Consider the following 14,325-nt stretch of genomic DNA (forward strand, 5'->3'; position numbering starts at 1 on the left):
CGTTCCTTACGCGGTTGGGTGATTTATGGGACCCCCTTGACAGTTCACCTTGAATAAAACTCCTCCAGCAAGGCCCAACCTTATTTTTACCATTTGCCACCTAAGCCTTTTCCCTTGGGTTTTCGCGAGCCCGAGGGTCATCTTTATTTTAACCCCCGGGCCAGTGTTCCTCTGAGTGCTGGTCCAAACTAGAGCCCTTCGCAGCGCCACCTCGGGGAAACTTGAGGCCTGGTTTTAGTTGTACGGACTGCTCATCCGGTGTGCCCTGAGAACGAGATATGTGCAACTCCTATCGGGATTTGTCGGCACATTCGGGCGGCTTTGCTGGTCTTGTTTTACCATTGTCGAGATGTCTTGTAAACCGGGATTCCGAGACTGATCGGGTCTTCCCGGGAGAAGGTTTATCCTTCGTTGACCGTGAGAGCTTATAATGGGCTAAGTTGGGACACCCCTGCAGGGTATTATCTTTCGAAAGCCGTGCCCGCGGTTATGAGGCAGATGGGAATTTGTTAATGTCCGGTTGTAGAGAACTTGACACTTGACTTAATTAAAATACATCAACCGAGTGTGTAGCCGTGATGGTCTCTTTTCGGCGGAGTCCGGGAAGTGAACACGGTTCGGGTTATGAATGAACGTAAGTAGTTTCAGGATCACTTCTTGATCATTTCTAGCTTCGCGACCATTGCGTTGCTTCTCTTCTCGCTCTCATTTGCGTATGTTAGCCACCATATATGCTTAGTGCTTGCTGCAGCTCTACCCCATTACACCATCCTTTCCTATAAGCTTAAATAGTCTTGATCTCGCGGGTGTGAGATTGCTGAGTCCTCGTGACTCACAGATTCTACCAAAACAGTTGCAGGTGCCGACGAGACCAGTGCAGATGACGCAACCGAGCTCAAGTGGGAGTTCGACGAGGAACGTGGTCGTTACTATGTTTCTTTTCCTGATGATCAGTAGTGGAGCCCAGTTGGGACGATCGGGGATCTAGCATTTGGGGTTATCTTATTTACATTTGGATTTGACCGTAGTTGGTCTATGTGTGGATTTTGGATGATGTATGAATTAATTTATGTATTGTGGGAAGTGGCGATTGTAAGCCAACTCTCGTTATCCCATTCTTGTTCATTACATGGGATTGTGTGAAGATGACCCTTCTTGCGACAATACCCACAATGCGGTTATGCCTCTAAGTCGTGCCTCGACACGTGGGAGATATAGCCGCATCATGGGCGTTACAATGTGTCTCGGTCATGTCTACATAGTTCTTGAACCCGTAGGTTCCGCATGCTTAACGTTCGATGACGATTTGTATTATGAGTTATGTGTTTTGGTGACCGAAGATTGTTCGGAGTCCCGGATGAGATCATGGACATGACGAGGGGTCTTGAAGGTCGAGAGGTAAATATTGATATATTTGAAGGTAGTATTCGGACACCGGAAGGGTTCCGGGGTGTATCAGGTACATACCGGAGTACCGGAGGGGTTACCGGAACCCCCCGGGGAAAGATATGGGCCATATGGGCCATAGGAGGGAGACTAACCAGCCCACAAGGGGCTGGCAGGCCCCCCACAAAGGAGGAGGCCGAATTGGATTAGGGAAGTGGGCGGCGCCCCCCTTTCCTTCTCCTACTCCCTCTCCTTTCCCCTTTCCCCCTCCGGAAGAAGGAACGGGGAGGCCGAATTGGACATGGAGACCAAGTCGGTTTCCTCCCCCCATGGTGCGGCCCTTAGACAGCCTCCTCCCTCTCCTCCTTTATATCCTGGGGCAGGGGGCACCCCAAGGCACATCAATTGTTCTCTTAGCCGTGTGTGGTGCCCCCCTCCACAGTTTACTCCTCCGGCATAGCGTCATAGTGCTTAGGCGAAGCCCTGCGCGGATCGCATAACCATCACCGTCACCATGCCGTCGTGCTGACGGAACTCTCCCTCGACCCTCTACTGGATCAAGAGTTGGAGGGACGTCATCGAGCTGAATGTGTGCTGAACACAGAGGTGTCGTACGTTCGGTACTAAGATCAGTTGGATCATGAAGACGTTCGACTACATCAACCGCGCTAACCTAATGCTTCCGCTTTCGGTCTACAAGGGTACGTGGACACACTCTCCCCCTTTCGTTGCTATGCATCTCCTAGATAGATCTTTCATGAGCGTAGGAAATTTTGAAATTGCATGCTACGTTTCCCAATAGTCTCCATCGTATCTACTTTTCCAAACTCTTTTGCCCTTGTTTTGACTCTAACTTGCATGAGTTGAATGGAACTAACCCGGACTGACGTTGTTTTCAGTAGAATTGCCATTATTTTTGTGCAGAAATAAAATTTCTCGGAATGACCTGAAAATTCACGGAGATCATTTTTTGAATTAATAAAAAATATTGGCGAAAGAATCAACAAAAGGGGGCCCACACCCTGGCCACAAGGGTAGGGGCGCGCCCTCTGACCTTGTGGGCCCCCCTGGACCTCCACCGACCTCAACTCCAACTCCATATATTCACTTTCGGGGAGAAAACAAATCAGAGAGAAGGATTCATCGCGTTTTACGATACGGAGCCGCTGCCAAGCCCTGTTCTTCCTCGGGAGGGCAGATCTGTAGTCCGTTCGGGGCTCCCTAGAGGGGAATCCGTCGCCATCGTCATCATCAACCATCCTCCATCACCAATTTCATGATGCTCACCGTCGTGCGTGAGTAATCCCATCGTAGGCTTGCTGGACTGTGATGGGTTGGATGAGATTTACCATGTAATCGAGTTAGTTTTATTAGGGTTTGATCCCTAGTATCCACTGTGTCCTAGGATTGATGTTGCTATGACTTTGCTATGCTTAATGCTTGTCACTAGGGCCCGAGTGCCATGATTTCAGATCTGAACCTATTGTTTTCGTGAGTATATTTGTGTTCTTCATCCTATATTGCAAGTTATAGTCACCTACTACGTGTTATGATCCGGCAACCCCGGAGTGACAATAGTCGGGACACTTCCCGGTGATGACCGTAGTTTGAGGAGTTCATGTATTCACTAAGTGCTAAGGCTTTGGTCTGGTACTCTATTAAAAGGAGGCCTTAATATCCCTTAGTTTCCAATAGGACCCTGCTGCCACGGGAGGGTAGGACAAAAGATGTCATGCAAGTTCTTTTCCATAAGCATGTATGACTATATTTGGAATACATGCCTACATTATATTGATGAATTGGAGCTAGTTCTGTGTCACCCTATGTTATAACCGTTGCATGATGAATGCCATCCAACATAATTATCCATCATTGATCCATTGCCTACGAGCTTTTCACATATTGATCTTTGCCTCGTTACTTTTCGTTGCCACTATTACAATTGCTACAATACTGCTACTATCACTTTTGCCACCGCTACCGTTACTTCCTTACTACTTTGCTACTAAATACTTTGCTGCAGATATTAAGTCTTTCAGGTGTGGTTGAATTGACAACTCAGCTGCTAATACTCAAGAATATTCTTTGGCTCCCCTTGTGCCGAATCAATAAATTTGGCTTGAATACTCTACCCTCGAAAACTATTGCGATCCCCTATACTTGTGGGTTATCAGTCCGCCAGTGCGTTCGAACGCCAGACGGCGAGGCAGCTACGGCCGGCCTTGCGCCGGATTCATGCCCCATTTTGGCGGATGCAATGGATTCCCGACGGATGGAGTCAGAGCGTAGCCGTCCACGGGCCTCTTCCCAGGCGTGGCGGAGCGCAAGCCGGATGGCCATCTCCTCCTCGGGGCCGCGCAGGATGAGCTCGGGGTCGACGGATCTGGAGGTGAAGGACTCGGATCCGCTGCCCGCCATGCCGGAGACGACTGGAAGGAGACGTAGACGAGCTTGGGTGGTGGATGGGGAGTGGAGGGGAGGGGAGGGGAGTGAAGTGGCTAGGGTTTGGTCCGGCGAGCGGATGGGGAGGATTTTATGTGCGGTCGGGTGGGCCAGCATGGGCCGGGGTCGACGTGGCGGGCGTGCCCGGGCACCCCCATATCCGCCCCATATTTGGGCTGGATATGGGGGGTGTCGGTCAGCCCGGGAGTTTGAGGGCCATTTGAGGGGCTTGTCTGGGTCAAAAAATCATGGCCGGGTGGCCCACCCGGGCGTATGAGGCGAGTTTGAGAGGTCCGGCTGTAGATGGTCTAAGTCTTATGATCAAATGGTGGTGGAAACTTAAGACTCAAAATGGTGTGGCACAAGATATTGTGAAGGGTAGATACCTAGCTAACAAGACTGTGGCCACAGCGAGTTCCAGATTTCCAGACTCCCCCTGTTAAGCTCTTCTGAAAACCAAAGACTTATTATACATGGTTGGTAGAAAAATTAAAGTTAAATTTGGGACTTAGCTAGAGTTGGAAGGACTCCATTGATGGGCTGATCCTATTTTGTGTCCAATTTTGTCAACTTATTTTATATGTGTGTTGATCAAGATTGTAATCTTAGTAAATTTTATACTGTTGACACATGTATTTTGTTTCGGAGAGACTCAACACAGATATGTTGGGGCGGTGGCGAACTTTATGTGAATATATTTCTAAAATTCAATTATTTGATGAGAAAGACAATGTAAACTGGGGGTTAAACAAGATAGCTTGTTACACAACCAAATCCATGTATAAGTGGTTAGAGAAACCTCCTAGTGGATGCAATTTCAAATGGATTTGGAAGGCTAAATTGCCTCTCAAAATTCAAATATTTCTATGGCAGTTGTATTAAGGCGCCGTGCTTACTCGGCAAGTGATGCAACGAGGAAATTGGTCTGATAATCCTAGTCGTTCCTTCTGTAGAGAAACAGAGTCATCTCAACATCTTTTCTTCACATGTCCAGTGGCTCGGGTGGTCTGCCAATCCATCGGAGTGGTGCTTGGGACTGACTTGTGTCCGAACAATTACTGGCAGTATTTTGCATGGTGCTACACTTTTCTCCCTCATGGGGAAAAGTTTTATACTGTTGGCTTAGCGACTATATCTTGGGACATTTGGTTAGTTCAGAATCGAGCCACTTTTGAGAAAAAACTGATGAAAACTCCTTTTGAGATTGTTTTCTCCATGTGATCCTTCTTACTGTATTGGGCACGTCTCCAACAGGGAGAAGATGTGGTAAAACTTTGTTCTGGTGTTGAGATAATCAGATCAAGCACGGTGAACTTGATGAGGATCTGCAATGCGTCCAGGCAGCCGATAGCAAGGGAGTGAAGAAGGTTGCAGGTCCATGGTGCTATGCTCTTGAAGTTAGCTGATCGTGATAGAGTCTCCCTTGATTTGGATCGAGTGATTCTTCCTTGATTTATGTCAGTTATGATTTGATCAACGAGATGATTTTTGTTCACTCCAGCTCGAACTCGTGATAGTCTCTTGGGGGGTTGAGCTTCCTCTTCCTCTTCTTCTTGATCATCTTGTGCTTGAGATGAAGGCGAAGGAGGTTGATGACGATCTTGTTGAACTTATTCTAATTGTTGAATGCCAATTGTGTAATCCGATTCATTGCCTTGAAGTAGCGGGTCCTGCTTCAGTAGGAGCATTTTTAGGGGACAAATGCATTTTTGCCCCTAGTTGGAACCTACCCACGGGTTTTGCCCTTACTTTTCGACTCTGCTAAGTTTTGCCCTTAGATTTTCCTCCGAGGTCGCCCGAACGCCCTTTGACCGTTTGACCAATACTTTGAAAATTCATAACAAATTGATATGAACTCAGAAAAATGCAAATAAGATATCAAAATGTTCAGATAAACATTACCTTTATGTGTATGTCATTTGCATTCAGGAAAAAAGTACCATTTAAACCACTTAAGTTTATTAATGTTTTTAACATTATTAAAAATAAAAAGGTATAAATAATACTTTTTTCAGGAATAAAAATTGCATGCAAATGTAGGTGGCGTTTTCTAAACATCCTGATATCTTATTTGCATTTTTCTGAGTTCAAATCAACTTGTTATGAAGTTTCAAAATAATGGTCAAGGTCGTTTGAACATTCATTAAAAGTTGATATGAACTCAGAAAAATGCAAAAAATATATCAGGATGTTCAGAAAACATCACCTACATTTGCATGTAATTTTTATTCTTGAAAAAAGTATTTTTATACCCTTTTTATTTTTAATAATGTTAATAACATTAATAACCTCTGGTAGTTTAAACGATACTTTTGTCCTTAATGCAAATGATATGCACATAAAGGTAATGTTCGTCTGAAAATTTTGATATCTTATTTGCATTTTTCCGAGTTCATATGAATTTGTTATTAATTTTCAAAGTATTGGTCAAACGGTCAAAGGGCATTCGGGTGACCTCAGGGGCAAATCTAAGGGCAAAACTGAGCACAGTCGAAAAGTAAGGGCAAAACCCGTGGGTAGGTTCTAACTAGGGGCAAAAATGGAATTGTCCCTTTTTTTTAATTTCCACGGGTTTCACATTCCCAGTAGCTAAGTCCTTGATTGCTTTCGAAGGTTCCTTATCGCCTAAAACATCTGGCAATTGCTGAACTTGGGAGCCATTAGATTCATCAAATTTCTCATCTACCGGTTCTTCAACCTTCCGAGTGAAATTGTTGAGGGCCCGATAAGTGCGAGAATTTGCTTTGTGACAAAGGAGAAAACCTTCATGCGACTTAGGAGAAAATTTGGAACAAAGATGATTACCAAGAATGTAGCAGTTTTTAGCCAGATACTCCAAAGTATCCAACTTTTGGTTTGTTACAGGCATGAGGTTAGAAGTTCATACGTTGTATTGCCAAGTATCTTGTGGAAATAAAGCCGGTTCGTGGCATGACAAGCCTTTTGAACCGCTTTAGGCCCAAAATGCTTCGGAGTCTTGTACTTGTCGAACATTGTTCTAGCCATCTCGATCAAGGTCCGATTCTTCCTCTCAACAACTCTGCTTTGTTAAGGAGTGCAGGTCATGGAGAATTCATGCGAAATGCCTTCTTCGTCAACAAATTTGTCAACCTTAGAATTCTTGAACTTGGTTTCGTTGTCACTTCACACCTTCTTGATCTTTACCTCAAATTGATTTTGTGCTTTTCTCACAGAAGCATTGAAGATCTTTTGTACTTTAGTAATCTAAAAGATCTTATATTAGTTTATAGAGGGAGTACATGCAATTTGTCATCGAGGAAGAAACCCAAGTGAATCTAGAATAATCATCAACAAGCCACGAGACACTTGTAAGCGTCGGGACCATATATGAAGTAGCTCGAGAGATCTTCTCTTCATCGGAAAATAATCTTATGCGACCCGGGTCGTACGAAGTCGATCATGAGACCTCCTCTTGTGTGCAATGCGCAACGACACCAATCTCAAAGCAGCAACCTTCTTGTTGCTCACTTACCCGTTTGCAAATCATGTTTCAAACTCCAGAACGCTCCCAAATTCTAGCAGCCGGTGTGATACTCCCGGCTACGCGCCATATCACCGCCGGTGAGCTCGTCGACACCAAGCACACCACCCAGCCCGACGCGTTCCATCCCTTCGGTGGCCAAACTCACGACATTGCCCCAGCTACTCTGTGTTGTAACCAGCAGATGAGAGCCCGCATTGCGACCAGCAGACATGCTCTGAACTTGAAGTTATACTTGTGTCAAGATGCAACAAGCATGTCAATGGGAAGTAGCCATGGACGGAGGGCCGGTGATTAGGGACGCAGCGAGCGCCGGTGGTTGCCGCGGCGCCAAGGAGCCTGGTCGTGGACGGCGGGGAGAGCAGCAGGGACGGAGCTCCGGTGCTTCCGCGACAAAACAAGCTTTCGGCGGCATCGACTAACGACAGAGGAAGCCAGAGAAAGAAAGGAAATTCATGATTATTTTTAGCTTGCGGCGGCGGCAACGAGCGAGCATGACCGACGAAGAAGAAAGGGGATCGAGATTTGGTAGATGGGGACTAGCGCTTTGTTACTGTAATTAGAGGAGGATTAATTGGTTTGCCGCGTTGAGATTCCTGTTTGCCAAGTGTCCACCAATGAACAAGGTCTCATGATGGAAGTGTACGATCCGGGTCGTATAAGTTTAGTTTCCATCATCATCATATTATTGTTGTTGGCAGCGCACACCGTGATCCATGTCATCCATAGAACATGAACCAGATGCGAGCCGATCCTAAAGAGTGTATCATTGTCGTGCACAGTAATTCTTCATGGGAATGTTCGTGCTGGATAAACATTATCAGTTGGCAAATTAAACGATCTTGATTCATGAACATTGTGTTTGCTCTGTAGCAAAGTATGTCCCGTTGCACGTTGCAAGGCACGAACAAATTCCTGGTAAATTTAAATGAGCCTATGCGAGTTCCTAAAGAAATAGTGCAAAGCATCGCTGTATGCAAAGGTGCTTCTCTAGATCTTGGTATGAAGGCGGTCCCCCTCTTTCTTTGACGTTGCCTCAGCAGCGGAGGAGGACAATGGTGGGCGACGTTTGGGCATGGCACAAGATTCTGTCGAAATGAAATTCTAGTTTTACTTCTTATGAAGTCTTTGTTGCAATATTGCAAGACATCTATGTATGTCTTCTGTAATGACCACACGTGTACTCTTTATATTACGTTTGTCTAATGAAATATATGCGGTTATTTCTAAAAAATAAAAAAGAAACAGTGCACATGCCTTCCCGTGTTCAAAACTAATTTTCGAATGGACCGCACCGCAGGGGCTTACGTGTTAATTTCCTTGCTGTTCGCCGGGTCGTTCCTCCTTTTCTCCTCAAGTCTGGCGCCGCAAAAGCCTCTCGCCTCGAAGGATTTCTTCTCCTCTGCCTCGCCGTCCGGCCGCCGTCCGCGCGAAGGGAGACAAGGCGGCGACGAAGAGAGCCACCCCTCCTCAGAGGATGGTCGCGCTCGCGCAGCCACCTTCCGCGGTCAAGGGACCCAAAGGAGAGGCGGAGAGGAAACAGAGCGACGCACAGGGAAGAGGAGGAAACGGCGGCGGCGGTGCAGGTGGCGGGGGTGGAGGTAGAGGGAAGAAGCGGAAGAACAAGGAGGTTTTCATCTACGGAAACTACAGGAACTACTACGGCTACCGAGTGAGTTGAACCGCGCTTCTCCCCTCCACTCCGTGGCCTCTCTTTAACAAACGGTGAATCGTCATTGTGTTGTGCATGCCGTGGAGTTATTTGGTGAAATGATTTGCTGGAGATTGCTATGTTCCTGGGACTGGGATGGTTTATAAGGACTAGGATTCTTAGTTGAAGGAGGTGGAGCTTTTGCTTAGGACACGCCCAAGCTGTTTGATGAAATGCGCTGATAGGTTTCGACATTGATTTGTGTCTCAAGAGCTTGCAGAACTCGAGTTTTGCAACTACTAGGACCCGTGGTTCCCATTTTTCTTGTATCGATTGGAAACTGGAGTGAGATGAATATACTGTTTTGTTTTATTGTAGTTTGCGGTAGACCAGCATAGACGTTATCTGTTGGGTATTTTGGTGTTAAAATTGCCTAGTTAGACAATCCAACGTTTGTGGTACTGTGTGTGACATGGCTGTCGAATTTTAGGGGGCACAGTAATCACCACTGCTTTGAGCCTTTGACCCCATATTGGACATGTAGGATAATTTCTGATTAATAAATGCCCCACAGGTGTTGTTGTAATGCTATTGGCAGAGAAGGAGTAAGCAAACATGGAGCCTAGTTGCACGTACTTGTTTTGACAGATCTGCTTATGCTAAATTCACCTGTACAAAGGAGGCAGATAGACCGACAGAGGGTCTACTCATTAGATTGGACATTTAATTGGTCTATGCTGCACATGATAGTTCACTTAATACAACAAAAAGGTACTCAATGGCTGGATCAACCAATCTTAGCTGATAACTTAAATCTTTTGATGTTCAACAGATTGATCGTAACGTTGGTGAAGATCCCCGCCTTGAGATATTCAAGAAGGAGTGGTTTGCAGGCAAGGATTGTCTCGATATTGGATGCAACCAAGGTTTGGTCACAATCGGTCTAGGTAATGTTCTGGGGATAATAATTTTGTTCTGTTTTGTTTGGTTAATGATCTTCTGGTCTTATTCACATGACTTTCAACTTCAATGTTATCGCTTCTGTTCTTGAATTACCAGACTACTGTTACTCTGCAGTTACATTGTTTTAGTTTCTCTTGTTGATTATGAAAGTCTTATCCAGATTAACATAAGCATTATTTAGCAAATTATTGTAAATATTCTTTGTTTTATTCATATGGTCATGTTAGGATAATTTTAATCGAGTATGTGCCATCTATTTTATATTGTCACTTGTAATATGGTTGAGACCACCCTACATAAACATGTCAGCCACCTTTGTTAACTTATTATTATTATGGTCTGCAATAGCATAGTTTCATTTGATAACCCTTGACCATATAAGAACCGAATGCCAATTAACTGTAGCTGGTCTTCTGCTTCATTATTCTATGCAGTGATTAGTGGCTCTTCTGACGTTCATTTGTTAGAAATCAGTACATCACAGGTGACATGTACAAAAAAATTTGGGCAGATGCCACAATTGCAAGAGAGATATATACTGTAGAATGTTTTTTCTCTAAATAAATTTCCTGACAAACACAGTTGCTCATCTCTAATTTTCTTACCTTGTGCAGCGATGAAGTTTGTGTGCCGAAGCATCCTTGGAGTTGACATCGATAAAGGTTTAAACTGTTATTGTAATATTTAATGAAGTAATATTGTATATTTGTAATTCAGATTTCATATTGTTTGTTTTTAGTGCATGAAACCTGGTAGCTGGAATCTTTTCAAAAAACAATCTGAAGATCTGATTGATGCTTGTCTCACAGCAGCCTTTATGTACATTTTGTGTTTTTCTGTATATAATGTGGTGTGCTGAGAACATTAATGCTCATTTCTGAACAATATAAAATGCAAATGAAAAAAAAATTAGTCCTGTCCGACCGGTTATTGTATATCCCAGCTCAGTGTTGTTAGTAGTTCGTAATTATTCTATTGACACAATGCTTGTGAGGTGTGTTGTGTTTGCGAGTCTAAAGAAGTAGGATTTGGTGGAACATTTTTTTTTAAATGGCATAAAATCCTTGGTGATGCCAACGCCTTCATGTGTACAAATTCAGTGTTTCTCTATTGATAACTGAACCTATCTTGAAATTATGAAACTCTGTATGAGATTTATAATGTTAATTTATTTTTTTAGCAGAATGTGCATTTATGACAGTCAAACTTGGATTTCTGTAATTTTCTGACGTTAGATGCATGGTTCGTAATTAAGTAATAATATTTGACAGATTACCAATAAATATCATCAACCATACTTGAATAGTTCCTTGTAGTTTCGGAATGTTTGTGTGTTCTTGACTTGCCAAAGGTTGGCTGTGTTAGGTTTGTCAAATGAAACTGATTCTGATCTTAACCTTGTAGGTTTGATTGAAACTGCTAACTGGAATTTAAGAAGGATATCTCGAACAGGCAACGTGGCTCCGGAAAGTGCCAAGGTTCATAACTCGTCAGACTCCACAACTCAGAGCTGTCGAGAAGAAGTGGTATCTGAGATGCCAAATGGAAATATTTCTAAACACGAACAACCTGATCTTTTTGAAATTGTCTCTTTTCGGTCTGAAAATTTTGTCCAGAGCACACACAGATATACAGAACAGTATGACACCATCATGTGGTAAGTTGCAAATTTACAAGAGAGACATGTCAGAGATTTTTTTGTATTAGTCACTATCAAATTGAATGTCATCTTGTTTTTTTTTATGCTTTTGTTCTCTTGCAGTTTGAGCGTGACAAAATGGATCCACCTGAACTGGGGTGATGATGGCATAATCACTTTGTTTGTGAAGATATGGAGTCTTCTAAGACCGGTATCTATTTCTCTTTTGCTGTCCCTAAATTGGATCTCTCTGGTAAGAGGAAAAACTAACAATACCTTGTCTTCTTTCCTCTGGCTTTTCTTGTTTTGCAGGGAGGGATTTTTATCATGGAGCCTCAACCTTGGACCTCGTATAGGAAAAACAGATTAGTGTCGGAGGTAATTTCTGACTGATGCTACATGATTTGTTTTTGGCTTGAGATGGTGTAGTTTCAACTTTAAAGCTCGGACTCTGTTTGTGAAGGCCTGAAGGGTAGCCATGAGTATGTTGCATTGAACTGTTCTTTTGGTCCCTTGCTCGTTTCAAAGCTAGATGTACTTCTTGGTTTGAATTGCTTCCTGGTCTTTCATCATTTACGTTTTTTTTAAGTCTTTCATCATTTACATTGGGGTCTTACTCTCACCTAACCTGCTTTTGTTTCCCCTGATCACACAATCTTATGCATCTTAGAATGATTAGTAAAAAATCCTGATCCATCGATGAAACAATTATTTCTTCTCAATCTTTCATGGGGTGAAGTTAACTCACATCGTCCTGTCCTTTTTTCTGCTGGATTTCAGGTTGCCAAAGAAAACTTCAATGATATCTGTATATATCCTGAGAAATTCCGGGAGATACTTCTGGACAAGGTGCGTGCTATATCGGCAGCTAGTGCTATGTTCTTTTCCAGTTTCCTACAGCAGAGTTGTTGTAAACCATGCAGTGGTGCTTGCAGGTAGGATTCAGGTCAGTAGAGGTGATTACCAACAGATTGGTTGGTTCTGTCGCTGGTTTTGATCGCCCAATTGAAGTTTACCACAAATGATGGAATGAGATTGGCACTTGCCTCTTACCCAGAGGCTCATGTGATGCTTCGGGTGCGTAAGTTTGGTGCTGCGGGATTTGTCGAGCTTCACCGGTGCTTTCTTTGGTACAAATATTGTTGAGGATATAGACCTGGGAGTCACCCGCCAGGAGGGCCGGATTACACTAAGGGTCATTGCCAGAAACCCGGAGCTAAGTTCCAAGATAATGGGCCAGAGATGGGCTGAGACCCGGATATGGCTTAAAGCTCGTAGTACAATCTTTATTGTTATAGTAGAACTTGTAGTATAAGGCAAGTATTGTTTAGAGTCCGAGCCGGACACTCTTATGAGCCGGCCGGGACTCTAAGGGCCGCCGGGTCGTCCTCTTGTGGTGTACATATTTATCTCAGACATATATATATTATGATAAGCAATAAAGCAGGACCTCTGTCCTTTTTTCTCCTCCAAATATACGTGTCATACTAATTTGAAAGGAGGATCCGGCTTATGATCGCATTTGAGTCTAGCCGTAAGCAGTAAGATCACTTGGGGGCTTCCTGTTCAAACATGGGTCGTATTCGAACCAAAGAGAACATAGCTGTCGATACCCATTTGATTGGCAAAGTGCCGAGCTCATTGGGAGGTTGCCTTTGGTCATATTTGAATCATAGTGTAACCCCTCTGAGAACTGACGTGGATCGTATTCGAATCAGCGTCGTTAAACAATTTTCAGAATCACTTGGGGGCTTCCTGTTCAAACATGGGCCGTATTCGAACCCAAGAGAACATAGCTGTCGGTACCCTCTTGATTGGCATCGCCACACCCATTGGGGGCTATATGATCGTATCCGAATCTTGGCTTAAACCCCTTTCGGGCCGGGTCTCTGGTCGTATTCGAACTGGAAGCCCCTAAGTTCCGATTTATCGCAAATTCTACTCTGATTATGACAGCGTGTGCATGGCCGGGTTTCGCTTGACCGGCTTAATTTTGGAATTATCTTGTTAATTGAACATCCTGGAGGTCATCAAGACAAGTCCATTAGGGTTAAGATACCAACCATGCTACCCGGGTCATTTAATCCGGAGGGTGGTAAGCCGTCTTGAGACTTGTGATTTACCTTTCTATGCAGATGCTTGAAGGTACTTTTTTAAAGGTTGAGAAGCACGAAGGATAATTATGACCCGGAGGAGCATCAAAAGAATGACTTCAAAGGATTTCAGCATTCATTACGTGCACGATGGCACGACAGAGATAAATTGTTGCACTTATTCTATTACAAAAATCTTTCAAAGTTTCAAGGGTGGAGCGTTGTTTCGTGAGCCGCTAGCCGGTTTATGACGCCTGCTGAGTCGAAGTCCCCGGCTCATCTTCTGCTCCGGCTAATCCCAAGGCTTCGAAGGTCGACGATTTCCAGTTGATACCGCTGAGAGCTTCGAACTGAGCTTCTTCGTCAATTAACCCGGCCGGGTCAATCTCGGGGGCGTAGGTGTGTTGGCGAGCCGGAGGAATCAGACTAAGAGCTTCATAGCGAGGGGTTGGAATCCTCTGATTCTCCGCGTTGTACCCCGGCTGATACTTGGTTAAGTCGGTGTCGTTCCCGATGATGGTGGCCACCGGGCGTACAGCCTTCACGCATGCCGCGAAATCCTTCTGGTCGAAGGTGGAGCCGTCTTCCTTCAGGCTGGGGTAACCCAGGGCGATGCCAGCCGGGTCTAGCTCCGGCAGGAAGGCTTTGG

At 44.4% G+C, this 14,325-nt stretch overlaps 1 protein-coding gene across 1 annotated transcript; it reads left to right on the top strand.

The window, feature by feature from the left end:
- Positions 1 to 8,642: 8,642 nt before the first annotated feature.
- On the top strand, positions 8,643 to 13,057 carry LOC123168728 (probable RNA methyltransferase At5g51130). The gene is made up of 8 exons (XM_044586598.1): positions 8,643 to 9,002; positions 9,814 to 9,928; positions 10,559 to 10,606; positions 11,349 to 11,601; positions 11,707 to 11,794; positions 11,896 to 11,961; positions 12,364 to 12,432; positions 12,519 to 13,057. The coding sequence occupies exons 1-8, from the start codon at positions 8,808 to 8,810 to the stop codon at positions 12,606 to 12,608; spliced, it is 924 nt and encodes a 307-aa protein (XP_044442533.1). The 5' UTR covers positions 8,643 to 8,807; the 3' UTR covers positions 12,609 to 13,057.
- The last annotated feature ends 1,268 nt before the right edge of the window (positions 13,058 to 14,325 follow it).

This window comes from Triticum aestivum, chromosome 7D (genome assembly GCF_018294505.1).
Source record: "Triticum aestivum cultivar Chinese Spring chromosome 7D, IWGSC CS RefSeq v2.1, whole genome shotgun sequence".
Classification (NCBI taxonomy): Eukaryota; Viridiplantae; Streptophyta; class Magnoliopsida; order Poales; family Poaceae; genus Triticum; species Triticum aestivum.